General features: G+C 32.8%; 4 protein-coding genes and 1 pseudogene across 4 annotated transcripts; 1 reads left to right on the forward strand and 4 right to left on the reverse strand.

Annotated features, from left to right (window-relative positions):
- Positions 1-4435: 4435 nt before the first annotated feature.
- LOC125834411 (mitogen-activated protein kinase kinase kinase 20-like) lies at positions 4436-5341 on the reverse strand. Its single transcript, XM_049513553.1, has one exon. The coding sequence runs from the start codon at positions 5336-5338 to the stop codon at positions 4436-4438; it is 903 nt and encodes a 300-aa protein (XP_049369510.1). The 5' UTR covers positions 5339-5341.
- Positions 5342-7307: 1966 nt separating this feature from the next.
- LOC125834431 (probable calcium-binding protein CML46) lies at positions 7308-7899 on the reverse strand. The gene has a single exon (XM_049513583.1). The coding sequence runs from the start codon at positions 7892-7894 to the stop codon at positions 7334-7336; it is 561 nt and encodes a 186-aa protein (XP_049369540.1). The 5' UTR covers positions 7895-7899; the 3' UTR covers positions 7308-7333.
- A 6089-nt stretch (positions 7900-13988) lies between these two features.
- On the reverse strand, positions 13989-16748 carry LOC125834362 (transcription initiation factor TFIID subunit 13-like; annotated as a pseudogene).
- Positions 16749-18064: 1316 nt separating this feature from the next.
- Positions 18065-23734, reverse strand: LOC125834391 (ferric reduction oxidase 2-like). Its single transcript, XM_049513539.1, has 10 exons — positions 23333-23734; positions 23197-23250; positions 21055-21280; positions 20700-20799; positions 20334-20528; positions 20011-20245; positions 19602-19929; positions 19262-19505; positions 18322-19034; positions 18065-18204 (listed from the first exon to the last, which is right to left on the reverse strand). The coding sequence occupies exons 1-10, from the start codon at positions 23732-23734 to the stop codon at positions 18065-18067; spliced, it is 2637 nt and encodes an 878-aa protein (XP_049369496.1).
- Positions 23735-24734: 1000 nt separating this feature from the next.
- On the forward strand, positions 24735-27221 carry LOC125834393 (uncharacterized). Its single transcript, XM_049513540.1, has 2 exons — positions 24735-24791; positions 26418-27221. The coding sequence occupies exons 1-2, from the start codon at positions 24735-24737 to the stop codon at positions 27219-27221; spliced, it is 861 nt and encodes a 286-aa protein (XP_049369497.1).
- Positions 27222-27537: the final 316 nt, after the last annotated feature.

The raw sequence follows: 27537 nt of genomic DNA on the forward strand, positions 1-27537 counted from the left end.
TTTTCACTTAATATAATATTGAAGATGTTTTTTTAAACAAAAAGGATTCAAAATTTATATTCCAAAAAGAGAGAATTATTGAAAACACACCCCTAAACTCGAATTATGAGTTTCATTCCTAAGCTATTAACAACCTTAAACACCCCTTTAATTTGCTTGACTAACTGAACTTAAATACACACCACAATCTTGCAACATGAGTGAAATACATCCTAAATTCTCGCCAAGTTTAAGGGTATTTTCAACACTTCTCTCGGATTTTTATTAAGAGCTTCATGATCCTACAGGAGTTTGAGACCACTTGCTAGGTTATGTTATAGACCGGTGGTGTATCTAAGTTTAGTTAGTCAAGTAGATGAGTGTTATTAAGGCTGTCAATAGTTCGAGGATGAAACTAATAATTTGCGTCAAGTTCAAGAGTGTTTTCAATACTTCAAAGTGAAACTATTTATGTTTTATCAAAAATACTCTAAAACTTTATATTATATAACTCAAATCTTTGTATTAAAAATCAAATTTTTGCAATAATATCCAACATACTGTATTTCAAACACATAACTAACTTTTATTAACTAGAACTAGTCCTTAGCTTTACATAAATACTAGAACAAAATTAGGAAAATTAGGACCCAATCTAATACAAGTTTTTCATTAAAATTTACAATCATATACTCCTCTTTCTTTTTTCCCTACACATTAATTTCAAATTTGCAATTCGAAAAGTATTTAAGAAGATGTTGTTAACTGAAAATAAATATTTAATAAAATGAATAATATAAAAAATTTATAATCATTATCCATCTCTACACATTTGAAATATAATAAATTCTAAAAATATATATGTATAAATTTTAGTTAAAGTTTTGTAGGCTTGCAATATTTTCATCTCTCACTCTTGTAATAGCAATTAGGGAGATACTTCTTTGCAACATTGTTCTTTCTTTTATGTACAAGTTGTGTAGGCCACTAATCTGATTAGTTTGTAAGCACGAAAAAAAATGACTAATGCTTACTTGCTATGTCTGAAGTGATTGCACTTGTTGAGTCCTAAGTGACTGTAGACAAGAACCGAAACATGCAAGAGAAATGTGTAGGAGCATGTGCATTCACACCTATTGAGTATTATTTTGATGATATAACTGTTATACAAAATATGTATTTTTCATAAGATTTTTAGCAAAATAATTTTATCTCGACCCCAAATTTTCCGGTCACATTTTTTTTCTATCCCCTAAAAACATTACATTTGTCTCTTATGTTCCATTTTTTCTTCACATTTTATCACTTATCTAGTGCTTTTGTAATCTTTTCTTCTAGTTTTTTTTTTTTTTTACATTTTTATTTCAGAATAGAGTGTGTTAGAATTGTTGTTAATACAAGATGTTTTCTAGACCTTATAAAGTTGGGATTTCTGAAGATTATTAATTAAGCAGGGAGTGTGAATTCCTTCAACCTTTTTAATCCTATGAAATAATGAATTAACTTAAGTGGTATGAATTCAGATTACTCAACAATTATAACTTACATTGTCTGAGTGATCTTTACCTTTTTTTTAATCCTTTATTGATGGATTTGGGAAGAGAGTGGGGGTAACTTTTTTTTAATCCTTTATTGATGGATTTGAGAAGAGAGTGGGGGTAAGAGGAAAAAAAAATAGGAATATGATGGATCGAACCTTGCATTTAGAGAATGTACGTAACTCATACTTGTGTGAGGTAGAGAACTTGTTTCCGATAGAGCCTTGAATCAAGATAACCATTTTCAAAAACAAGTTTAAGAAAGAGAGAAGAAACAATAATAAAAAGGAAAGTATCTAAACAAAAAATAGTAGGATAAGCAAAGATAACACAAGAATAATATTCATAGTATTGATAAGGAGAAGAGGGAGCAGAGCAGGTGCTTCAACTAGAACCATGTTGTAGCACAAAAAAGAGAGAAATCCCCGATAGGCCGATATGGCGTCTTGTGGCGGATAGATTAATTTTATCCTTTATTTCAACATAAGTATAACGAACAAGCAATTGCAAAGGGGAGTACTTGCCGTCAACGGCGAACCTAGGATTTCGTTCAAGTGGTTCAAGTTACAAATAACCACGGCGACGGTCAGTAATAATGATTATCATTTTTTTTCCATTATATCCTTAACAAGTTATTTTAAGGTGATATTCCTAACAAAAAATATACTCTATTAAATTTTTATCTGCTTCCAAGAAAATTTTCCACATATTTTCAATTTAACAAGCAACTTGTTACTCTTATATATAAGACTAAAACAATAACAATTTTAAAAATCATAAATAAATAAATGCACTAACCTAACTTTCGTGTATACCAAGTAAAAAGGAAAATAAATACACAATTTTGTATACTACAAAAAATTAAATAACACTCTGTTTCGATTATTGTTACCCATTGTTTCATAATGTATTGTATTGTATTGTACTCTGTTGTACTGTACTGTATGGTAGATACAATGTTTGGCTAGACTGTATTGTTTGTTATTGTTTAATAACATTTTAATTGTTTGGTTTGATTGTATAGTATTGTATTGTAATTTATAAATTTACTAAAATATCCTTAATTATTCTAGGGTAGGAGGTTTGACTAGAATTAAATAATATAAGGAAAAGGGTAAAATAGTATTTTGAAATATTATGTAAAGATATAATTGGAAAAAGAAATTAAGTAACAATGGAAACACACCAAATCGGTTGTTCCATAAAATAGGGGTTTTCATTGTTAAGTATTACTCCCTCGTTTCATAATAGTTGATCATCTTACTAAAATTAGTTGTTTCATATTAGTTGTCCACCTTACTAAATCAAGAAAGCATTAATCTATTTTTTCATATATTACCCTTGTAATTAATTTTTTTTTGAAAGTGTTCATATTTATTTGTAAAATTCTCAAGAAGTTTTTAAGAGGTGGCTTAGTAAAATTATTTTTCTTATTTATGATTTCTTAATATGTGTGTAAAAAGCAAAATGATAAAATAAGATTGGATTGGAGAGCATATTTAAAAACTATAAACATATTGTCTAAATTATTGACAATTTTAAATAATTGGGCCATTCCCCATAAGGCCCCACCGTCGGGGCATAAGCGCCCTCTTGCTACCCATATGCGAGGCGCCGTCTTAGCCGCATCTTCACGGAGAATTCAATTTCACCGGGTCCATGTCGGAGACAGCGGGGCAGTCGTTACAACCCGTGAAGGTAGTTTACTTGCTTACTTGTTAAAGTAAGGCAGAAAGAGTACCTGTTGTTAACAAAACGGAGTCTCAAAAGCTCATTTATCGCAGTGGTCTCAAAAACCCAATTATCGTATTTAAGAAAAAGAGGTCTATAAAAGTCACTTAAGAAAGATGGCGCCTTTGCGAGGATGTCTTGAATCAGCCGGTTACGTTTTTCATATGATCTCCTCTTATAGATAGACTAAAAAATCGAACACCTCAAATACAACCATAAAAAGAAAACTTAACTAATAAATTTAGAATAATACTATTGTTATTTCACATGAACTAGAAGTCTAGGACTACAAAACAATTGTCTACATTTATTAGTTAATTTTAAAAAGAAAAAGTATTTGGAAAATACAAAAGAGAACAAAAAAACGCAAAAAATTATGCTTTGACTGGGGATCGAACATGTTGGATTCGAAGGGTGAAATTGAACCCATTCACCACTGATCCACGTCATTCATTGGGTGAAAAGTGGCTTCATTTTATTTATAAACACAACTTTACAAATAATTTATATATGTATAAAACAAAAAATTTCGATGGAGTGTCCTAAAACAAAATTTATTCCTTCAAGCCGCTACTAAGAGAGACGGTTCTTATATGTATAACTCTTTAGCACCTCGTACACTTCCAATTTCAAGAATATTCATGAGCATTCAAGTGTCCTAAAACAACATTACGATTCAAGTTTCACTAGCTTTCAAGGAAAGAAACATCAACGGGAGCTAGTGTGAATGTCAGCCATTGTGGTGGAATTCACCATCCTATGAGCACATTTGATTAATATCAGAGAAATAACGACATAGGAGCAATCTCATCATAAGATAACAGTTTAAGCCGCTGAGACTATATGCATCAAAAACTTATGTTAGCATGTTATACTATAGTCGGGCGTCCACTTCCATTCCATCAGGCTTTGATATAAACAAATATACTGAGAAAAACTAAAGTGATCTGAAAGATATCTAAGGCATATAATCAAGATGCTCGAACAGAACATGACTCTGCAAGACACGGGAAAGAGAATGCATTTGCTGTTAGCCAAAATTTACCTTAAAAAAAGCCTCTTTTGTACAGATTGTTCAATAATAAAGAGAAGTTATACACAAAATTGTTTTGTTCTAATACAAGGGGCAGGATCAGAAGGTTGCCAATGTGTTACTTTATACGGAGTAATCAAAAGATGAATAATAATCAACATCTATCCACTAGTTTTCTTCTCCTCTTGTTGGTCAACAGTTTCATTAGTTTCAGCTCTGTACTATTGCATAGATCAACAAGGTTGAGTTCCTGATGAACATCATTATTATCAGATGAAAGGAAAGGATGATTCAACAACAGATCAGCTGTCCATCGAGAATGCGGATCCCTATCAACGCACTTATTCAGAAAATCTTCTGCCTGCTTAGATAACTTGTCGTCGTGCAACTCCGGTGATTGCATTCCAATTTTGCACAAAAGATGAAGAGGATCGTTAATTCCACTGCAATCCCACACTTTCTTCCCAGTAATCATCTCAAAAACAGTGCATCCGAAAGCCCAAATATCAGCCGGAGTTCCATATTCGTCATCAAGCACCGATTCTGGTGCCATATACATTGGCGTTCCCCTAAGCTTTCTTTTCTTACTCCCAATTCCAACCTTGCTTGCGAATCCAAAATCCGCAATTTTGGCCGTTTTTTCAGTACCCACGAGTAGAATGTTGTGCGGTTTGATATCACCATGAACAAAACCCCTTCCATGAACAACCCTAAGCCCCAATAGAATTGATTTTGAGTACTTTTTTACCTCAAAATCCGGTAATCCTGATTTTTTACCAATTCGATGAGCTAAACTTCCACCAATAGCATATTCCAGTAATATATTATAGAGAATATTGTTATCTTCTTCAGTGACAGCCGCTCCGAAACAGCGAATAATTTGGGAACAATCTTGAAATTCGTTAAGGAATTCTCTCTCTTTCTGTAACGATTTGGAACAAGAAAACAAAGAAGATTTGACAGCGATGGAGAAATTGTTGTGTGTAGTTGCTAAAGTGACAATACCTTCAGCGCCTTTTCCAATAGTTCTTCCTCTGCTCCATCTAATGGAAGCCATTGAATCTATCTAATTTTTTGTTAGGTAATTGGGGTTTTTATATACCTTTATAATAGGGACGGCGTGATTCCTAATGCTACCAAGATTGCGCCGACCGCGTTACTTCTAAATTTTTTCCTCTTTTTCTCCTAATACATAGTTTTAACTTTAGGCAACTTATGAACCACTTTTTTCTAAGAATAAGGCACAAGTATTTCCTACGCTATGATTGAAATTTTAGACACATTAAAATTTAATGAGGGTCATATTACCATTGAATTTATTTTTTTCGTATTTTTGTGTTGACGTGCCACCTTCAACCATTCAAGTTGGTTGTGTACAGTGCAAATATTTTTTTTTAAAAAAATCTTATTTTCTTTATCTTGTATTTAAATTAAGTTAATACACATTTTTTTTTTACCTTCATTCATTGTTTTTACTCTTTTATTTTTCTATTGATTTTATTTTCTCTGTCTTTCATTTTGATTTGATTTCAAATTTAATACCAATTGTCTTGTATTTAAAATAAGTTAATTTTGAACAAATATCATAATAAGTGAACAAAATCAAATAAAACATAATTAAAGAACACTTTAAAACTATAATGTTTTAAAAATACACATAATTTTTTAAAAATAATTAAAAGTGAAAACATAATAAATTAAAAAAAGTTTTGAAGTGAAAAAGAAATTAAAATAAATATTTTACAAAGAAATAAAAATAATTAAATATATATAATTTTTAATATCAATAAGTATGTGTACTAACTAATTTAAAGTTACTAATAAAAAAATGACACGTGTCCAATTTGTGCACTCAACACTTGCCTTCAAGAGAGTGTGCACACTCTCTATGCCATGTCAGTGTTTGTGGTGTATTTATTCCATTTTAAAATAGTATAGGGGGTAATAGGACCCTAGTTAAGTTTGACGGATCTCTGAAATTTCGATTATAGTCTAAAGAATACTTATGCCTTATCTCATTTTAATACTATATTATCTTTATTTAGCGAAACACTCAATTTATACCGAGTTGTCAACTCAAAACTCAAAGTTCCTCTCAAACATGAACATTATATCTTTAAATGATAATGTTATATTCTAGGTTTTGATGAATCAACAAACTAAGGTGCAAAGGGACATGGTCCTCAGAACTCTCATGTTAAAGGTCAGGTCAATTGTGTGCAGTTGTAAAGATGCAGAAACTACAGTGGTTGGTGGGCACTGCAACAGATGTGCGGAGGACACCAGTCATCGACCAATGGCGTATTAACTAGGTTTTTTTGTCTCTCTTATAAAATGAACATGTTGACAAGATTAAACCTAGTTTTTGCAATCAAGAAAATACAAAAAGCAAAAGCCATTCTCAAGTAGAAAGTCTTCTCACACGTACAACGAAGGACCTGATTGAGTATTGCATCGTCTTCCGTTGTTGTTTGAGTTTAGTGTCTTGTGCTTTCATATTTGTTGATCTACTCCTATAATATAAATGAGTGTAGATCATTTCATCTTTTGTGATTGTGAGTTGAGTTTGTGGTTAAAGTTAGTGATCAAGTGGTATTTATAGTGAAGTCTATATTATCTAGAGGTAGTTGATATACTGGACAATAGAGTTATTGTTTTGTGTCTTGTAATAGAGGAGTTATAAGGTGTGTAGGATTAAGAGTTTAATCCGCCGTATGTACTTGAGTCTATATCGACGTATTGTTTGAAGTTAATGGAGTTTTGAGAAATTTTATGTGACATGTCGTGGTTTTTTCTTTTTTGAGTAAAGAGGTTTCCATGTAAAGATCTGTGTTACTTACTTTAATCTTTTACTTAAAATACTTCTATTACTAGTTTTGTCAAGAGACCTGGTCTCTTAACTCATGATGGACTAGTTTTTAGCAAAGAGGTTTCTCATTCATTTATAGTACTTACTACTACTATCATATATCATAAAATTTGGTTTGTGGTTTTATTAATTAGCATTGAAAAGAGTAACACAAAATTAAACATGAAAATGGATAATGCAGAGTTATTGAAAGATATGCTCCATGAGCTTCACAAATTCACCAAATTCAATTCTTCCATCTCTGTTTTCATCAAATGGCGCAATCATCCTCTGGCAATCCAACACCGATAATTCCAAGAACCCCATCTTCGAAATGACTTTCTCTAATTCATTTGCATCAATGTATCCATCTCTATTTTCATCAAACACATCAAATGCTTCTTTAACTTCCTCCAAACTAGGCTCTGTTTCATCAAATGAATCGAAAACATCAACCAATTCTACCTCATCAATATTTTTATCCCCATTTTGGTTGCAAAAATTCATTAGTGTTCCCAATACTAACTCAACATCCTCCTCTAATAGCCCTTCAGTATTGACATTTGCCTTTGATGAAGTTTCAGCATTATCGGGCTTATTAAATGGAGTATTAAAAACGAAAAGAATGGCTCGAAATAACGAAGAAAATTCCTGAGATATGATTACTAGGCAAAAAATCACATAACTTAATATGGTTGAATTAAAATGATTGAGTGCATCGCCTATCTTGTTGGCCTGAGTTGAAAATGAAAAAATCTTCTCCATGGACTAGTATTAGAATTTTTTTACCTTAAGAGTTATTAGATTAACAAGTTTTGAGTAATATAAAGTCATGAGATGAATGTAGAAATTTCAGTTCTATATATAGACATTACAAATGAGTTCAATCTTGGTGGAAACTATGGGAAAAGAATGTTGAAAATGTTAATAAGTTTCCTACATAGAAAACAAATGGCATAATACATAAATTTACCCTTTAACTTGGTTTCAACTCTCATTCATGTCCTCCAATATGGATGCATATATAGCCCCTTAAATTTGTATAAGATTGAACAAGTAGATACATGTGTCTTACATAGCGTCCTATGTGGCAATTCACATCCTACATGGCGTCTTACATGTAATATGTCACGTAGAACGCGTGTGTCTACTTGTTCAATTTTATACAAATTTAAGTATCTACTTATGCACACCCAAAATTGGAAGACATAACTACCAGCTAAAGCCAAACTAAATGATACATTTATGTATCATGCCAAAACAAATTGATAAGTTTTCTTGTTTACATTATTGTTGTTTGTTGTAGATGTACCATCAGTTGGCATATTTTCTTTCTCATAATTTACATCACTAGTACTACGCCTAAATAGGGCACAGACTAAACGTACAAGGAAAAAAGAGCAAAACGTGTTTACTCTGCCTAGATAAAACCTAACATTCCTTTCATGTACTTATTCGTATTGAATTTAAGTGGAAAAAAGGAATTTTGAGGGAAACCAACATTGTGAAGAAGGCTTCGTTCTTACTTTAAGGGAAGGAAGTTTCACAGAAAATATTGGAGTTGCTTCCAAGTAAGTACTTACCCGCCCTGCGAATATTTATATCAAATATATGATATTCTTAGAAAATCACTCAAGACTAAATTTAAAAAATAAAAATAAAAATAAAATAAAATAAAATAATAATATATATATATATACTATCAAATAATTTAATATTATCACGTAAGCTAAAAGATGTACAAAATTATAGAAAAAAAATGAGTTTGGAGGTAATAGGACCTTAGTTTAGTTAAGGTTTCGGTCATAGTCTAGGGGTACTTGTGCCAGTGTCACGACCCGATTTCTCAAGTCATGATAACACCTACTATAACCCACCAGTAGGTAAGCCAACCCGTAACCCGGAACAACAAGTAATGGGTCTGAGGGTAGAAACTAAACAAGAGTAGGCAAATAACAATATAAACAGGCGGAAGCAAACCAAAAACATATATACAAATAAAGATCTCTCCCAGAACCTGGAAGTCACTAGTACAGAGCTACTAATAAAATGAGTACAAGTCTCAAAAGTGGACAACAGAGACTGGACTGTCTCGAAAGGAAAAAGACAAGTCTATATATACAGATGGAGACTGAAATAGTACAAAATGTCGTGTGCTCACTCCCGTCTCCGGATCAGTCTGCTCCAAGCTCGATCAACGCTGGCTACTAGTGCCCGGACCTGCATCACGAAATAGATGCAGAGCGTAGCATGAGTACCAAAACAACAGGTACCCAGTAGGCATCATAGGCCGACTGAACTTGAAAAGTAAAGGCAATATGAAAAGAAGGAATAATACAAACCGAGGGTCAAGAGCGGAAATCTAAGTAACAATGGAATGCACACGAGTGTAGAAAGAACTAACTAAAGTAATCTATAAGCTAACTACACCGAACTGGACCCCCATAAGCCCAGCAAGTCATAAATGACTTGGGGTCGCTATACGAACGCTCTAAACGACACACAGAAGGCAAGACACAGAAATGACCAAGAGGGTCATTACAACCAGTGCCTTATCCAAAAGTTAAATAATAATGTTAAAAAACAAACGTAAACTATCATTTTTTTGCAAGTCTCGTGTCTACCCCGACTATTAGTTGTACCCTTTTTCTACATGACCAGTTATGTATTAGAACACACTTCCAAATTGATTAAGCCAATTATAAGTTGTTCCCTTTTCCTATCCAAACTATGACCATTGAGGTATGTTTCAATACACAGATGGTGATAGTTAAGGTAGAAAAAGAAAATACCTAATTGTTGGAGTGTACAAACTCACGTAAAAAAGTGATAATTCTGATGTGTTTTTGACTACTATCTCTGATCTAACTAGTAACGTTAAGGAACTATATGGAGATTAGAGATACTTACAACTTGTCAAGGTGAAAAGCAAGGTTGATGATTCTTCTATGTTTAGCCCATTTATCTGCTTCATAGTTCAAGATTCCTTCGTGTAGCAGCTTCGTGATTACAGGGGAAGGCTTTTGGAAAATATTAGTACTCATTAGTGCAAATTACAAACATGGCATAATATATAAATATAACCTTTAACTTGGTCTCATTTCACATTTATATACTTCAATTTTGGATGTACACAAGTAGACACACGAGTCCTACGTGGTATAATACACATAGGACATTACATAGGACACAAATTGCCATGTAGGATGCCACATAAGACTGTATGTTTATTTGTTCAACTTTATGCAAATTTAAGTGTCTACTTACGCACGCTCAAAAATGAAGAACATAAATGTGAGTTAAGGCCAAGTCAAAAGACGTATTTATGTATTAAGCCTAACCTGTAAATATCTCACACAAAGAAAGTCGCACAAAAATGTTTGTGATGTATACATAATACATCTAACAACAAAGAAATGAGGAATCTTAATAGCTCAGTTGTAGGTTAGGATTTGATTCCCCACCTTATAATTTCGTCCTCATTTCCCCTTCCCCTAGCCGAAAAGTGTCATCGATCTCTAACAATTCAAGCATTCAGATGAATTAGTTGTATGTGAAACATGTTTACTTAAGTTCCGAACAAATCATCTTAGGTGATAGTACTACTGATAAGGTAAAAACTCGAAATCATGCTTGTGATTGATTGACATGCATATTGGATCTAAGAATTTGGAACAATGGACAGGAGAACATCCAACCTTACAAACATGATTTCCAGGAACAAAAATCATCCCTAAACAATGGCCAAAAACATCCCTTATTTATACCTCAAACTTAAATTACATCCTTGTACTACATAAATTAATGAGCAAAAATCATCCCTAAACTATCCTCAAAAATTGCAACTTACATCCCTTTGTTAGATTCTGTCTAGAAACTAACAGATTCAACCAAAAATTGCTACGTCTGTTCTTCACCTTAGCCATGGATCAGTGCATGTGTTGCACCAAATTCAACCGGTCACAAAAATTTGTTACTTGATCAATAGAAAATTGGTAATTATTGAGCATATATTTTCTTGAGTGTTGCAAAGGATGCATATATTAGAAGCGTTATAGGCTTGCATTAAAATGAATATTGATGGTACATGTTATTCAAAAAGCAAGTATGATGATGATTGGTGATTCGATGATCAAAATTTTGAGATAATTATATCTTTTTCAATGATAACCGCAAGAGTGGTTGAGTTGGTTGGACAGATGATCCCAAATGGGGGTCATAAGTTCAAAGTCCCCTACATGTTTGCTCGAGCTCGTCATATGAGACTTGCTTAGTATAGTTTACCTCTTCAGTGTGGTTTGCGGGCTATTACATTGAAGCGGGGGTTATCCTATACACACCTGAATCCTCCTGAAAGATAGTGACTACGAGCTTTTTTGTCAACAACAAAAAAATATCTATTTCAATGACATTACTATTAGATTAATTCCCTCTTATAAAACATGATTTGATCCATTCTACATCTTTTTGCTGATCATAAAATTGTCGGTCAAGAAACATAATTTGTAAGACCCATCGAATTTAACTCATGCATTGGTCCATGGCTGAAGTGAAGAACAGATGTAGCAGTTTTTGGTATTGAGGCCGTTAGTTTCTTTGACAGATTCAAACATAGGGATGTAAGTAGCAACTTTGATGATAGTTTAGGGATGTTTTTTGTTCATTATGAAGTATAAGAATGTAGTTTAAGTTTGAGGTATAAATGAGGGATGTTTTTGGCTATTTACTCTCTAGAGATATACTTGCTTTTTACTTTGGAAAGACATTATTTGTTGATCTTCTTTTCTTTTTTTTAACTTTCTTCTTGGGTTTTGAACAGTGTCTGTAGATGATTTAGGTGACACAAATATGGCAACTGTGAACTTCGTCTGGAGTTTAACTAAGAGTTATTTCACCCTTGGGCTCATAGGCCTTTCAGTCTCTGATTGTTATGCTAGTATTGTTCCTGTTGGTGGCATTTCATTTTCAATGTCTCCCACATTTAATCCATATGATGACAGTGAGATCCTTGACTCATAACTACTTGTTTTAATTTCCTCTATTTTAAGTTTTTAATATTTCCTGCTGCGAACAAACATCAAAACTCTAAATCAGTTGTTGTGATGTTATAGTGGAGAAACTTTGTCTACAAAAAATACAACTTCTCCCTCATCGATGTGGTTGTCTTCAGGTAGCTGCTCTTATTTTTGAGTATCTGATATAGCTCCCGTCACTTTCATAGATTTCCAATAGCTTCACCTACAACTAAAAAGCTCCTAGGATTGAGTTTATGCTCTTGCATCCATATAAAGTGTAATTAAAGCAAGTCATTATTCATCGAAAGATGTACATATATAAATATTGAGTTTATGTAGATCTTCTTGTAAAGAGAAAATCCAAAGTAAGATCAAAATCTCTGTTATTTTCATTATGTTTTATGGTGAAATACTCATTCTTCATTCTTGAACGAGTGAAGTGCATTTGAAACTCTGCTTTGTGATACTTTAAGGGTCTTGCTCTTCTTTGAATGTTATGTTCTTGGTGGCATTTAATTTGAACAGTTAATTTAGTATATCAATCCAAATGTCCTTCTTCCACTTCAAGTTGATTAGCACTATTAACTCATCTTGTTTGACCTGAAAAACAATCTATTTGTCAGTGATCAGTATGACCTTCCCTTGTTTGACATTTTGGTTGGTGAAAGTTATCCCGGATTTTTATCCCAACTAAACATGGGTTAAGCCAGGGATTAGTTATCCATTATCCTTCATACCAGACGAGCCCTTAAGATGTTATCTTCTATAACTCTAAGTGGTCTCTGATAAATTGTGCCAGTAAAATTCAATAATGTGGTTCATATGAACACCCTCCTTATCTTTTTTTCGGGTTGGAGCAGATGCCAGTCTATAATAAGTTAATGTTCTTTTTTGTTGTTGGAATTTAAATATGTTCTAATTTTCCCTTAACTATCTTTTGCACCCATTGTCTGATTTGTAGTAGACATACATTTCAGCTCTCCAACTAATCATAAAGAGAAAAATATAAAGAGAATAACGGCCTTACCAGGTGACACGGTAAGTACCTCTCATTATGATGCAGTAGTGATCCTCGAAGGACATTGTTGGGTTGAAGGCGACAATCAGACTTGGAGCTTGGACTCGAGATCCTTTGGCCCTGTACATTACATATTAATCGATACTCCCCTGCTAATTGAAGAGGAATTTAATATCAAGAGAATCCCATACAGTTAGTAAAGTTAATACAAGGTTACATTAGAACAACTTCAGGTAATGTAGCTAGATCTTATGGTTCAAATTCAAATAAAAGTGAAGACCCTTTAGTGTATAGTGACATTTTAATGTTAGTGTATTTGCAATAAGTTCATTTGATTGACTTGAAAAGGCTTTTGTTTTTTAGATCCCTCTGGTTTTGGTTCGTGGAAAGGTTACTCATGTTGTGTGGCCTCCTCAACGGGTTGCTAAAGTTGAAAGAATCACACCAAAGAGCCTGACACCTTTCTAATTCTATTGTAAATAGATCATAATGTATGGGAGAGAGCGCTTTTGAGAACTGGCGTGTGTGTGTGAGAGAGAGCATTTTCTGAGACTAGCATAATGTAATACTTCCTATGTACCAATTTATATGACACATTTTTCTTTTTAGTCAATTCGTAAAAGAATGACACATTTTCTTATTTGATGAATATTCAATGACACTATCAACATTGCACTCGTAACCTAGAGGAAAGTATGTTTTAAGAAGATAGGTAATTGAACAAAGACTAGACAGCGCTAAGCACAGCAACTACAAGGTGACTCAGCCATCTATTGTGCTAGAGGAAAGTAAGGAGAAGCAGCTAATTACTCCTGTGTTGGTAAATTGTATACTGGTCCTATGGTGCCCACTCAATTTGGCATTCTCAAGTAACATCATTACTTCATACTTCCCCCTCACTCATGTGTGCCAATTCCTCTTGATCGAAATCGAAAGCCTTCCGAGCTTTTTTCAGATCCTCATGCATGGACAACAGTTCTCTACACCGGTTAAGTTTCGCCGAATCCTGCACAGTACAAACAATAGGAAATAAGGTCAAGGCAACACCACAATCTCCCACCCTAATTCTCCCCAACCAAAAGTTGGGAGTAACTTGTTGTTTTAGTGATCGACATCTAAGTTGCTCGGACTTGGGTGTAGGTATCCGAGGGAAGGATTCGGCAAAATCTAAATTTTAAGATTCAAGGGTATGGATCAAGGACGCTCGGATCAGCTAGAGAAATTCAAATTATAAAATAAAGATATTCTAAATTTTGAGAGTTATCCTATTTTAAACTTACATATATCATGTATGTTGTAGAATTCAATCTTTCATTCTCCATGGGTGTTATAAAACATAAATTAATGGTTAAATAATCAACATGCTAATAATTAATCTAGAAATTATCCCTCTTTTTCTATAAGAAAGAAAACATTTATAAATTGAAGTTATTGCCGAAATCAAAATCCCCCCCCAAAATTTGTCGATGGAAATTCAACAGCAAAAATGAAGAGTCCGTGCAACTTAAATCAATATAATAAGAAGCTGACTATTCTCAGCATTCTAGTTGGCATGGAAGCATTGAACTAGTCCAAAAGAGTTTCATATTTATCAGGCACAAGCATACAAGAAATTGATTCTATCATGGTGATACATGCTAAACTATGATATATCATAATAAAACCCAGGGGCGTATACAGGAGGGGGTCACCGGGTTTACAAGAACCCATGGTCCCCTCCCGAAATCATATATAGTAGTGTTATATTTTTTAAAAATATTTAAATACAGTGCGTGAACCCAGACTCGAAGTATCATATAATGTAGTACGATGATGATTGGGTGCACCTCTTTAGGTGAGGTTAGAAATTTGAATCTTTTATCTATCTTGGTTTAGTTTTCTTTCTAAGATTTTGTAACTGGTTTGGATAAATAAAAGTTAATTTTGGACCTATGATTTTAAAATTTTAATGGTTTTCAGTAAAGAATCTAACCGGTCAAATTTATGTCTTAGATCCACCTTTTTGTAATAGTGCACCCATTATCTATAAATCCTGAATACACCTCTGATAAAACCAATTATTCAGTGTGAGAACAGTATTAACACGCATGAGGTAAGCCAAAATAATTGCAACAAATAAAACCTTGAACTAGTAATTAGGCTTGAGATGAGCAAACTAGAAAGCTCAGCTTCTGTCCAACTACACTTGGCTATATATCCAGAAACTTGTATATGGGTTTGTACCACTAATCAGCAGGTCCTAATATTTTCCTTGAAGTTCAATTGAAAATAATATAGAAAACTCACAGACCTCTCATTGAGCAAAATTAGGAAGGACATTTTTCAACGAAATATTCACCATATTGCTACAAACGAACGGTCAGATGCAGATATGCGTATATATATGCATGTTGAGCACATGAGAAGGCCTACCTTTCTAATTAAGAACAGAAAGTCCTCTGTCAAAGCTTCCCCCTTTTGGTTGCAATATCCTGAGCTTTGTGCACCTACGCAAGTTGAAAGCTAAAATGGTAGGACCAAATGCATGTTTCTTCTACAATCAAATACTAATAGAAACTAAATTGTGTAAAATGCAAAGCTTCATGCAAGAGGAATAGCATTGGATACTAGTAAATTCAACTCACCATATCAGTGACATAATCCACCACAATGTCTTCCACAAGTTCCACAGTTTCTGGATTTGGCTGACAGTGCAGCACTAGAAGTTCAGTAAAGATTAAGGGAGGAAATAATACCAATAACTCATAGAAAAACAGAATCAGTGCAACTTTTAGACTAAAAGTTTGATATTTATAAGGCATTAACCGCCAATTCCTTTTGAAGTCCAGTATCAGTTGACTAAATAAGAAACAATAAACTTAAAGCCACAAGAGGAAACATAGCAAGAAGAAATTCTTCCAGCAAAATTATCTCTATTTTATAATGGAGAGCAGGGAAAGCAAGATGCGGTAAAACAGAAAGAGGACCGTACTCCAGCAAAGAAGGTTATCCATTTTTAAAAACAACTAGACAATATCATTACAGAACTCCCAACTCGTGAATTTCTGTTCTTTCCTAAGAATTAGCACAGGTCCTCAGTCCTCCCAAAAGCCCCTCCAAACATTATTGCTACTTGCTAGAACCTAGACACAAGTTTAGAACTGTTGTCTAAGAAGATTAAAGTATTTCTCATAGACAGAGAATGGTGTTATTAGCACGTCGTTAAACAGAAAGCAATAAGTAAAGGCCATATTCAATCTGGACACACACAAACTGCAAATTTTCCCACTATCAATGCATGTAGAGACAAAAAACTAGGCGACAGCAGCATGCCATAATCATAACAATTCACGAGTATAAACACCATGGACATACACAGATGAAAACAACAAAAAGATGAACAGGTGAAACAGAGAGGCATCTTACATTGATAACATCTCCAAAACCATACATCATGCGTTGCACTATGTAATAAATAAAAGAAATGTTAAAAAATTAAACAAGGTGAAGTGAATTAATATTATTATCACATCTATCTAATAGTCACTGACGGTCTTTCTGAAACATGCCGCGTTTCCTTTTAAGTGAACTTTCCGAAGGTTGTGATGCTCCTCGTACTCTAGCTGCATTTGAGGGTGGCCCTGCAGAAGTGTTGTTCATTTTCTATTTATTATAACGTCCACTTCTCGACCTGCCAAAGTCATGTCATTACCATCGTTAACAAACACCATCAATCAAACACATCATATTATCAGATAGATACATCATGCAAGCTAAGCACCGTAGAAAATAAACTATAAACTGAATGCATAAAGAATGTCCTTCCATAGTTCTTGTAATGGATATCACCAACTTAACTGGTCTACAAATTAACTCAAAATCCATTTCTGTATAAAAGGGAGCTCATCAATCATTATATAACTGGAACATACAGTCCTCTATGCAGCACCCAATATAAACACAATCCATATGATTCACTAGACAAAAAACATTATTTTACTGTATATGATCATCAAATAATAGATTTCGTTAAAAATTGAAAATTATATCTACTGTGCAAGTTAACACCTCTTCGGATGAGCTTATAGCTTATAGCTCATAAACATGCTTATTTAGGTTATTTTTGGATTTACTTATTTTAAGCCAAAATAATTTTTAATCACTTTTGTAGTGTTCGATTAAATAGAAAAGTGATTTTATCTAACCCAGGCAAGAGTGCTTAATAGTTAGGGTTTTGGCTTAAAAGCATGTAAAATAAGTCAATTTTAAGCTTTTCTTTCCAGTATGTATATTGCGTCGAAGCCATTACTGAATACACAAGTTCATCAAATGATCAGCTAGCAGGAATATGAAGGTGTTGATGAAAAAGTAGAAGATACAACAAAATGGAAATACATTTAACAGTAATTTCGACAGTCGCAATTACATTTTCGTTAGGAAATCGTAGGAATAAGGAGCTGAAAAGAGATTGAGAAATCTGAAGAGAAACCTGCAATGGTGTCGACGAGCAAGAAGACAAAATCCCTGAAAAAAGGGTATTCACCGGGATTTATATGAGAAATTATTTGGTAACAAATCACAATTTCCTTTTTTCCTTCGAAGACTTTTTATATTTAAGATATAATAAATTATATATTGTCTTAATTACGAATCATAGTTCTATTTTTATTCTTACCGAAACATTTTAAATACAAATATGTTAAAAGTATTATATGTGAATTTCATACATTTCAGTGCTATTTAAATTAGTTTACGTTGTTATAAATGTATTATATTTGTTCTGAAATAACAGTCGTTGAATTTATAATAATATATAATATTGAATCCGAATTGTATTACAACTATCATTTAGATATTTTAATAAAGTTTTAATACAATTTTTCAGAGTTTCACCTCCGTACTTGCGCACAAACTCTACATGTATTACCAGCTAAAGCTGATGGATTCAAAATGAAGGTTGGTGTCTACACAGGATGAACAAATTGTTGCTATTTCTTGCTTCATTCTTCTTGGACCACTAACAAAAACTCCAACATTTGATTCTTCACACTCTGTAACTATCTCTGCAAAACAAATATCCCGATGTTTTAGAAATGAAAATATCAGATAATTCATCAGAATAATGTACTTGTGCTTCTTAGCTAGCAGTAAAAAGAGCAAAGAGTTCAAGCTTAACATACTTTTTAGATTAGGCCTTACACCATAGTGTACTTGTGTTGCTCGAGTAAACGTTTGAAAGGGTAGATTTTCCAGCTCTATATCGGCGTTGTTAAACCATGAGCCTGTACCTGGAGAAGTCATCGGTGTTGGTATGTCGTTGTTCTGAATCTGCACCATTTCCTTAGCCTTCTGTTTCTTATTCCAAACAAAGGCAGCTGATGCAGTTACAGCTATAGACACACATAAAAGCCACATACTGAGAGCTGCTCTTTCAGAATACGAATATATCATCCCCATGTTATGGTCAATGGGGTAAATGTAATATCGGTTTAGAATGGCAATGAGCAGAAGAAACATGATGAAAGAGGATGTGATTATAGCCCCAAGCCAAAGCCAATTGTTCTGGCCTAAAACTGCGGAAACTGGTCTTTCTGATGCATTGGGCTTAAGCCATAGTGTTTTGAGGAACTTCTGGTTGTCTTTTAGAGGTTCTGTCTCTCTTGTTACATATGCTTCAATCTGTATCTGTAGTCGTGACATATTGTAGTTGGTTCCTGAAAGGGGAAGGAGAAGTTCCAGCATGGCGAGATCCGTTGATTTCTTGAAAGCAGCAACAAGGAGAACTTTTGGGATCTTGCAGCCTGTTGAACCAGCAATATAAATCAGCTCTCTGATGATTGATATAAAAGGAGTTATGCCACTGCCTCCACTCACCATAACTAGCATATCATGTCTGCAAGCAATTTTCCACATCAAGTAAGAAATTTTGGAAACCAAAAGTAATTGTTCCATCTACAGTTTGACATCGGGTTTATTTCTCGACCACTCAACTAATAGTCATTTTCTCAGAAAGTCGTCATTCTTCTTGATTTCAATTTTCTTCCACAAAGAAAGTGACTCACTTTCTGAGATGATAACTGTTAGTTGAATAACCATCTGAGAAATTAATTTGTTTGATACCTCAAGAATTGGGTTGAACTCGGTCCATAAGGACCCTCTAGAGAAACTTGAAGATGGTGTCCTGGCGTAGTTGATGAGAGCTTTTCAAACAGTTTCTGAGACCATTTCCCTTCACTTTTTATGACAATGCTGAGTTTCTCAGGTTCCATGTTACTGTTGGAAGTCACTGTAAATGGATGCCACTGCAACTTTGAAATACTAGGCACATTTATGAAAACGGAACTCGTTGGATAGTACCTTAGCCCTGAAATCAGAATAGAAAAATACAAAATGATACACCGTGACAACGACATGTATCAATGGATTGAAATTCCATTGTACCATAGAGTAAGTTAATCACCTGGACTTTTAGAGAAGTTTAGCTCCACTGCTTGGCAAGGTAAAACACGTGCAGAAACCAAGCAAACGCATTGTTGAGATTGTAAGAATCTCAAATACCGGTCAATCAAGAAGAGGTAAAATCCAGGAAGAGTGATGCAGGAGTAGGTAAATCCAACATGGAATACGAAGAACACTACGAAGATAATGTAGAGATGATGTGTATAGAAAAAAAGCTCGAACAACTTTCTCCTGATTCGTGGGAAACTTGTCATCCACATAGCTATTCCTGCAAACAAGGACACTTCTCCAGCCACAATGGAAATTCCAACTTTATTCCATTCCAACATCTGCATTTTTCGCAAAAAAAAATTGTAAATAGGTCACCAATGTACTGCTCTATTTTCATACTCAAGGGAAAAGTAACATACTTCTGAAAGTTGATGAGTATCAGCCCAGAAGATTATAAAGCATAAACCATGAGCAGTGAAGAGAGCCATGACAGCATGCCCAAGCCAAATATGATACTTAACACTGGACTCTGATGTGAGTCCGAAGAGTCGCAAAATGGATGATCCTCTAGTTACTGGAAAGAAGAGAAAAGCTAGACAGATGTTTCCTACAAGGCCTAGCATGAGAGCCACACTTTGTAATTTAGCTTTCCATCTGCCCAATCATGATTTTCATCCATCAATTTCACTTGTCATTGTGTTAAAAACAAGAAACAGAGTGCAAGATTTCAGTAAAATCTTACACTTTTACTCCCATCATTGCTGCAGATTGTCTGGTTATAGTCTTGAACATGCCATGTGTGTAAGATGAGATTGACCAAATGAGAAGGGCAGTGAACATGAATAAGAAACACAATTCTATCCATGAAACAATGCCTAAAGGACCTTTCGTAATCGCTGGTCGACTCCATGAGTCGAAACGAGTACCTTTTGAGGTTCTGTTACCATAAAACAACAAAGAAAATAAAGGAAATGTATCTGTTTGCGACAAATTTTAAACATATGAAAAATAAATCAACCATAAATAAATAAATCATCTTGTGGAGTCTTACAAAAATTTCAATGTCTACAGTATCATATAAGTCATAATAGAACAATACACTACCTACCTTTCATCATGTACATTAGCATACTTGACTAAATGGAGGAAAATACATCCCAAAGTAGCAATGAACAGAACTGGAAATGTATAAATCAAAATGTTTGAACCTGCAAAGCAAAAAGCATGAACACTTGAAAGTCCAAAAATGATTGACTAAATGTATTGAATATTGAATGTTACATACATAATTACATAAAATAAAATAGTCACACGATTCAACATGACATGTAACAAAACTAACACAAAGGTCCTTGTTTCAAGTTTCACTACCATTCCTCATAAAAAAAGAATCAAGCACGCACGTGAGGTAACGTGGCATAATGAAACAAATAAAAGGGTGGAAGAATTAGGAGAAATGAAACCTTGTTGTCCAAAGTAAGTGGAATTGAGTTTAGCATAAAGATGAGGCAACCAATGCAAATAAAATGTGTTTGTGGGCATCATTATCCAAATCATGAAGTAGCCCATTAAAATCAACAAAACAAGAAGCTTTATTGCTTGTTGAATATTCCAACTCATTTTTTGAACAAGAGTTTCTTTGGCATCCATTCCCCTTTTTTGTCTGCGAGAAATATTAGTCTTTTGGCTCTTATTTAAAATGGATGAAATTCAATACAAGTTAAAATAAAGGAAAAGAAGACTCACTCCCCTTTTGACCATTTGATTGTTACATCATTTTTTTTCTATATTTATCCTTTTTCTTAAAATAAAGTTTGATATTTTCTAGAGATAAATTGCGCTACTTTTAAAGTTATATATATGATTTCACAAAGAATAATAGTAGAAAATATGATTTAAATTATGTCCTTAAATATTTTTTTTAACAAGTGTATATTGTCTCATAAATTCAGTTAATATGGAACAAGAGTGTATAATTTACACCTTAAAATTGAACGTTGTGCGGGTTTTTAATTGTTATCATTCATATGGACTGATTTATAGTATTTGCTTTCTTTGATAATGGAATTTAAACCTGCTGAAACATCAGTTCTTTAGAAATCGAGCCTAACTTGTGAAATATTATAATCTGAAAATATAAATTTATTTCAAATAAAAAATATATTTATTACAAGAATATAAATTAAAAATCAACACAAAATAGAGACAAAAGTGCAAATATCCCCTATTCCTCTTTTTGGCTTTTTTTTAGTCTGGCAATGAACTAGCGTCTTTTTTGGTATGTTATGTAACTGTAATGAGCTCATTTAATATTATGTCATTTTTGGGTCAAGTTAAGAAATGACACTAGATCCTATTTGGCATTGTTGTTGACGGGTTAAAACATTTATTTTGGGAAAATAAATTTAAAAAATGAGGGATCAATAAACTTCTTTTAAACGGAAGTAAAATAGTTTTACGGTTGGTGGGAAGCTAAAATTTCTGTTTTTTAAAAAAGGCAGAAGCAAAAATAGATAATTATTTTTTTGCAACACTAAAATATTCCTTCAATATATACATATTTACCAATATATATCTTCTTCTTTTTTAGGTTTTCCACCCGGTGTCTGGAGCTCACATTAGAGCTCCGACTAAATTCGAATCGCGCACTGCAGGACTCATTCGTGGGTGGCGCTCCCAACAGGATTCTTTCCATACCCAGGGTTCGCTCTTACTAATTAATTAGGAGTCCTAAACCAAAAGGGCAACAAATTTTTTCGAAAATTCCAAAAGGGTAACTCAATTAATTATGAAACCAAAAGGGCAACAATTCTTAACACCGTTTAAATTAGTTTAGTAAAACAAGGCTCAAATTCCAATGAGCCTTACAAGGCTCATAGGAATTTGAGCCTTACAAGTTGTTTATTTTATTTTATTTTTTAAAAAAATATTCTCATTTTATTTTGTTGTTTGTTAAAAGTCTAATAATAATAATAATAATGATACATAGTTGTTGATATGATGCATAAAGATAGTTTAGACCTTATTGCTAGCCATTACTTTGTGGCTTTTCAAACGAACTAAATCCAATAGTTTAGACCTTATTTACTACTTAGTTGATTTATTTTTTTCTTCATCTTTTTTTATGTGAAATTATAATTTGGTTTATTCACTTGCAGAATGATAAAATTCAGCCTTCTTTAGTCATACTTTATTTTGGTGGAAATGCTCTATTGATGAATATGTTGAAAACATGAGAAAAATTATACTTCATATCAAGGTAAAAAAAACAATATACCCTTTAAATAATTTATAGTAAACATGAACCATGCATATATGTTGGAGTTCGAAAACTTCAATTTTATATATATATAATTTGTAAAAAATTGATAGAACATATAAGGGACATGCTAGAAAATATAAAAGACAACACTTCTAGAGATTATTGTCTGTCTTGATGCGGTTGTTGTTGTTATTTATGTCTACCAGTTCCACAGGTGGTGGGTACGTGTGGACTTGTTGTTCTTCGAGGGTTGTTGATGTCCTGCCAAATTATATTTATTACTGAATTCTATTAATATTTTATAAATGTCAAAATTGAAAATTTATCGATTATAACAACATACATATTGTTGTGAAGGTTCAACTTCATCATCATTTTGATTTTGTGACATGTCATCCTGGAATAAGATGCAAATCATTAACATATAATTTAATATAAATAAAATATTCTATAAATTATTTAAAGAGTATATTGTTTACCATCGAAAAACTCAATCTACCAGCATGAAATGGTGAGTTTTGAAATTGACGTTGTCGTACAAAACCATAATTTCCTTCGTTGAATTCTTCAAAACCCAAATTTACAACATTAGGAGTTTGAAAGCCACTACCTTCTTCTTGTGTGTAGTTGGGCACACTCGTAGATACTCCAGCACAATTAAAAACAGGGTAATACGGGGTGTCGGAAGTAGCCAATGATAAATTTGTGTTGGCCTCATATTGATTTCCCGAAAATTCCATATTATGTTCTTCTATATGAACACCTCCCAAATTTGATGTTGTTGGTGGTTGATTTTCATTTGGTGGAGTATAATGTTGTTGAAAGTTCAACCTTGTGTTCAAATGAACAGCATTCATAGCATCTCTAGAATAAGATGTCATTTGTCTTGCAATGTCTCTCACTTGAAATGACTGAGTATTATCATTTTCTATTGTTTGATTCATTCTATACAATCTTTCATGTCACATTGCCTAAAATTCATTAATATATATATATATAAAGGTCAAACGAAGAAGTCAATGATATATATGTATTTTTTTTAAAATGTATACCAATGCCTCATATCTTCCTGCGATTGGTTGATATCCATGTTGGACAACATGTTCTGCATTTGCAATGAACTTGTGTGAATGTCGTAGACATCAATTGAAATAATTAATTGGGTTTGCTTGATGATTTATTTGTACAACATGTTGATAACGTTCATTCCATGTATTTTCAGTATGAACAAACATCTGATGAGTATGCCTATCTATTTTGTGGCGCTTATCAATTTTATAATGTTCATCAGAATAATGCACATTTTCTAGTATATGTTGCACAAAACCAAATTGTCTTACTACACGATCAATCGTGTGCCACTCACAATATATTTCGCAAAATAAGTGGCACCTTCACCATCCACACATTCTGCCCTCGTTGACACCATTCAGGCAGTGCATTAAGAACTTCTTGAGAATAAGGCTCCCAAATAAACTATAGAAAAAAAAAGGTAACATATATATTATACTTTTTTTTTACCGTTTTAAATCTTGTGATAAACTAAATTTTTTTTAGTTATACCTGATAAGGTTGTAGATTGTCTAAAACATCTCTACAAAAGATCATATTTTTTCGAGCATCATTCTCATGAACCCTTCGTCGAGACTACTTATATGCAAGTGGTTTTTGTCCCTCTGGTTGATCATTGTTGAAAGGCAATAGCATAGGTTGAAATGGTATAATACGCTCCCACGCCCATACCTATATAATAATAAATAATTTTTATTATTAGTATTAAAAATAGTCAATTATAATAATTACAAATATAAAGGTGACCAACCTGTAATAATGATATAAAACCATTTACAATGGAAACGTCACATATAGAGGTGCGACATAATGAATGGTACAAGTATGAAAGTGTGGCAGCTCCCCAAGCTTGTGATGCCGGTGCTTGTAAGTCACCCATTTCAATGAAAAAATTCGAATTAAATTTATTTCCTGACTTATCAGGAAATAATGTTCCTCCAAGCAACCAAAATAAGTATAATCTAAATTTTTGTTGTACCTATAGTTCAGTGGAATTATCGTTTATTACATTTGAAGTTTCTATATAATTAACTAATGACGATGAAAAAATTCTAAAACCTTGAAAGCAATCTTCCGTAGGAAACCAACCGGTTAAATTAAAAATTAAAGTTTGTCTAGCAAACAAATCCATGGATTTAGCATTTGGTAGTAGAACATATGTACCATCAACAACCATACCGAACATAACTTCCATATCCTGCATAGTTATTGTTGTTTCACCAGTTCTCATATGAAAGGTATGAGTCTCTGGACACCACCTTTCAACCAAAGCAGTAATAATATTTGCATCTCATGGAAAGTTTCCTACTTCTAGAACACCTCTAAAAGTTGTGTAATTAAAATAATTTAGTATACGTGTATGAAGCGGATTATTTTTTAAGTGTTGCCATAAATCATAATCATGTCTCCACACTATTAAACGTGTTTCCGTCGCAGATATTTCACCATTCCAAATTTTTTGAGATCGATGTTTATCTTGTAACGTTAAAACATCATACTCAATTGGTCCTTGATATGCAAAATTTTCTTGATTCATCTATATATCAAAATGAAAAAAAAAATTACATCATTATCAGTACTATAACTTAAGATTAAATAATTAATATAACATATAAATGATAAAAAAAAAAAAAGAAGTTATGATTAAATTACCTTGTATTGTCTTGATTCTTCAAAAGTTTGCAAAATTTTATAACTTGCACAACTTTGATAGATTTCTTTAAATAGGAGTAGGAAATGGAGTTGTCAAATGCATGGTTTTTATAATATTTTTTTATAATGCGTGGATTTTATAGTGCATGGTCATCAAAACGTTGTGAGTTTTTTATTTTTTATTTTTCAAAATGTTTAGTTTTTTATTTTTATATGTATAGTTTTTAATTAATTTTTTTAAAATTTTGTTTGTTAGTTATTTTAATATAGTATTTTTTTTAACTATTTTTTTTTATCACTTTATCTAATAGTTTTTGACTAATAATTGAAGTATTTTATTTTTATTTTCGTTGAAACATATACCGCGTGAAACTTGTACAGTGTTGATTTAATTCAACACTGTAAAAATAAATCACGCAAAACTACAGTGTTGATTGATTCAACACTGAAGTTTCACGTGAAACTGTAAATGTGTAAGAACTTACAAGGCTCAAGGGGCAAGTAGTCTTGTGAGTTTTTTTTTCTTTTTTTCAAAACGTTTAGTTTTTTATTTTTTTATGTATAGTTTTTAATTAATTTTTAAAAAAATTTTGTTTGTTTGTTATTTTAATATAGTATTTTTTTAACTATTTTTTTATCACTTTATCTAATAGTTTTTGACTACTAATTGAAGTATTTTATTTTTTATTTTCGTTGAAACATATACCGCGTGAAACTTGTACAGTGTTGATTTAATTCAACACTATAAAAATAAATCACGCAAAACTACAGTGTTGATTTGATTCAACACTGAAGTTTCACGTGAAACTGTAAATTTGTAAATGTGTAAGAACTTACAAGGCTCAAGAAAAAAAAATTGTTCAAACAAAGCAACAAATTAAAACATTGAACGCTGAAGCTTTTAAGTGGTTAAATGATCTTCCTTTGGAGAGATGGACTATGTACCTTGATAACGGTCATAGATGGGGTTCTTTGACAACCAATGTATCTAAGTCGTATAATGGTGTGTTGAAGAAAGCAAAGGGGCTTCCAGGCACATCTATGGTTCGCTTGACAGTTAAAGCTTTGATTGATCGTTTTGTTGAACGAAGCACCTCTGCTAATGCTTTACTTGAACAAAATAAGTCTTGGCCTTTTAGCGTGGAAAAACGATTCAATGAAAATTGGAGAAAAGCTCAAGCACATACTGGAATGATGAACTATAGTACCACTTCAGCTGTATTTGAGATCCTTACATTTGCACACAATGGCAAAGGAGAAAATGTTCACAAAATTTTTGCAGATGCCAAAAAATGTTCTTGTGGCAAATGGGTAAATTATCATATACCTTGCTCTCATGCAATCAAATTTTGTGGACTTCGTGGTATCGAGCCAAAGACTTATGTGAGCAAATACTACATCACGAAGTATTACAAACGAACCTATAATGCTACTTTTACGCTAGTGAGGGATGAAATTTATTGGCCTCCTGTCGCATGTAGTTTGGTTGCAAATACTGAATATTTGCGAACATCTACTAATCAATGCACAAGGCGACGCAAGAATGAAATGGATATCGCTCCAGCTCGCATGTCAAGAAAGTGTAGTATATGCAAGGAAATGGGACACACCAAGGCTCGTTGTCCTCGTAGAAATCCTTTGTAATATAAGTATTTAACTTTTAATATTCATGTTTATGAGTAACAAAATTGAGTTCCATTTATTTTAAGCATATAGTTAGATTTTTAATATTATAAAAACAATTTATCAATATCGAAATAGTAATAAAGACATAATACACTTTACAATAAAAGATACAAATAATCGAATATAATAATTAAGTGATATGATAATCATAATTTATATAATGTTACATATTTTAATTCTTCATCAATATTTGGTACAACATCAACTTCATCATTTATATATCAATTTGGACTCGTACTTTTTGTGTGCTCAATTAAGGACAACTAATTTATAC

Source organism: Solanum verrucosum, unplaced genomic scaffold (genome assembly GCF_900185275.1).
Source record: "Solanum verrucosum unplaced genomic scaffold, falcon-dt-bn FXZP01000279.1, whole genome shotgun sequence".
In the NCBI taxonomy this organism is placed as follows: Eukaryota; Viridiplantae; Streptophyta; class Magnoliopsida; order Solanales; family Solanaceae; genus Solanum; species Solanum verrucosum.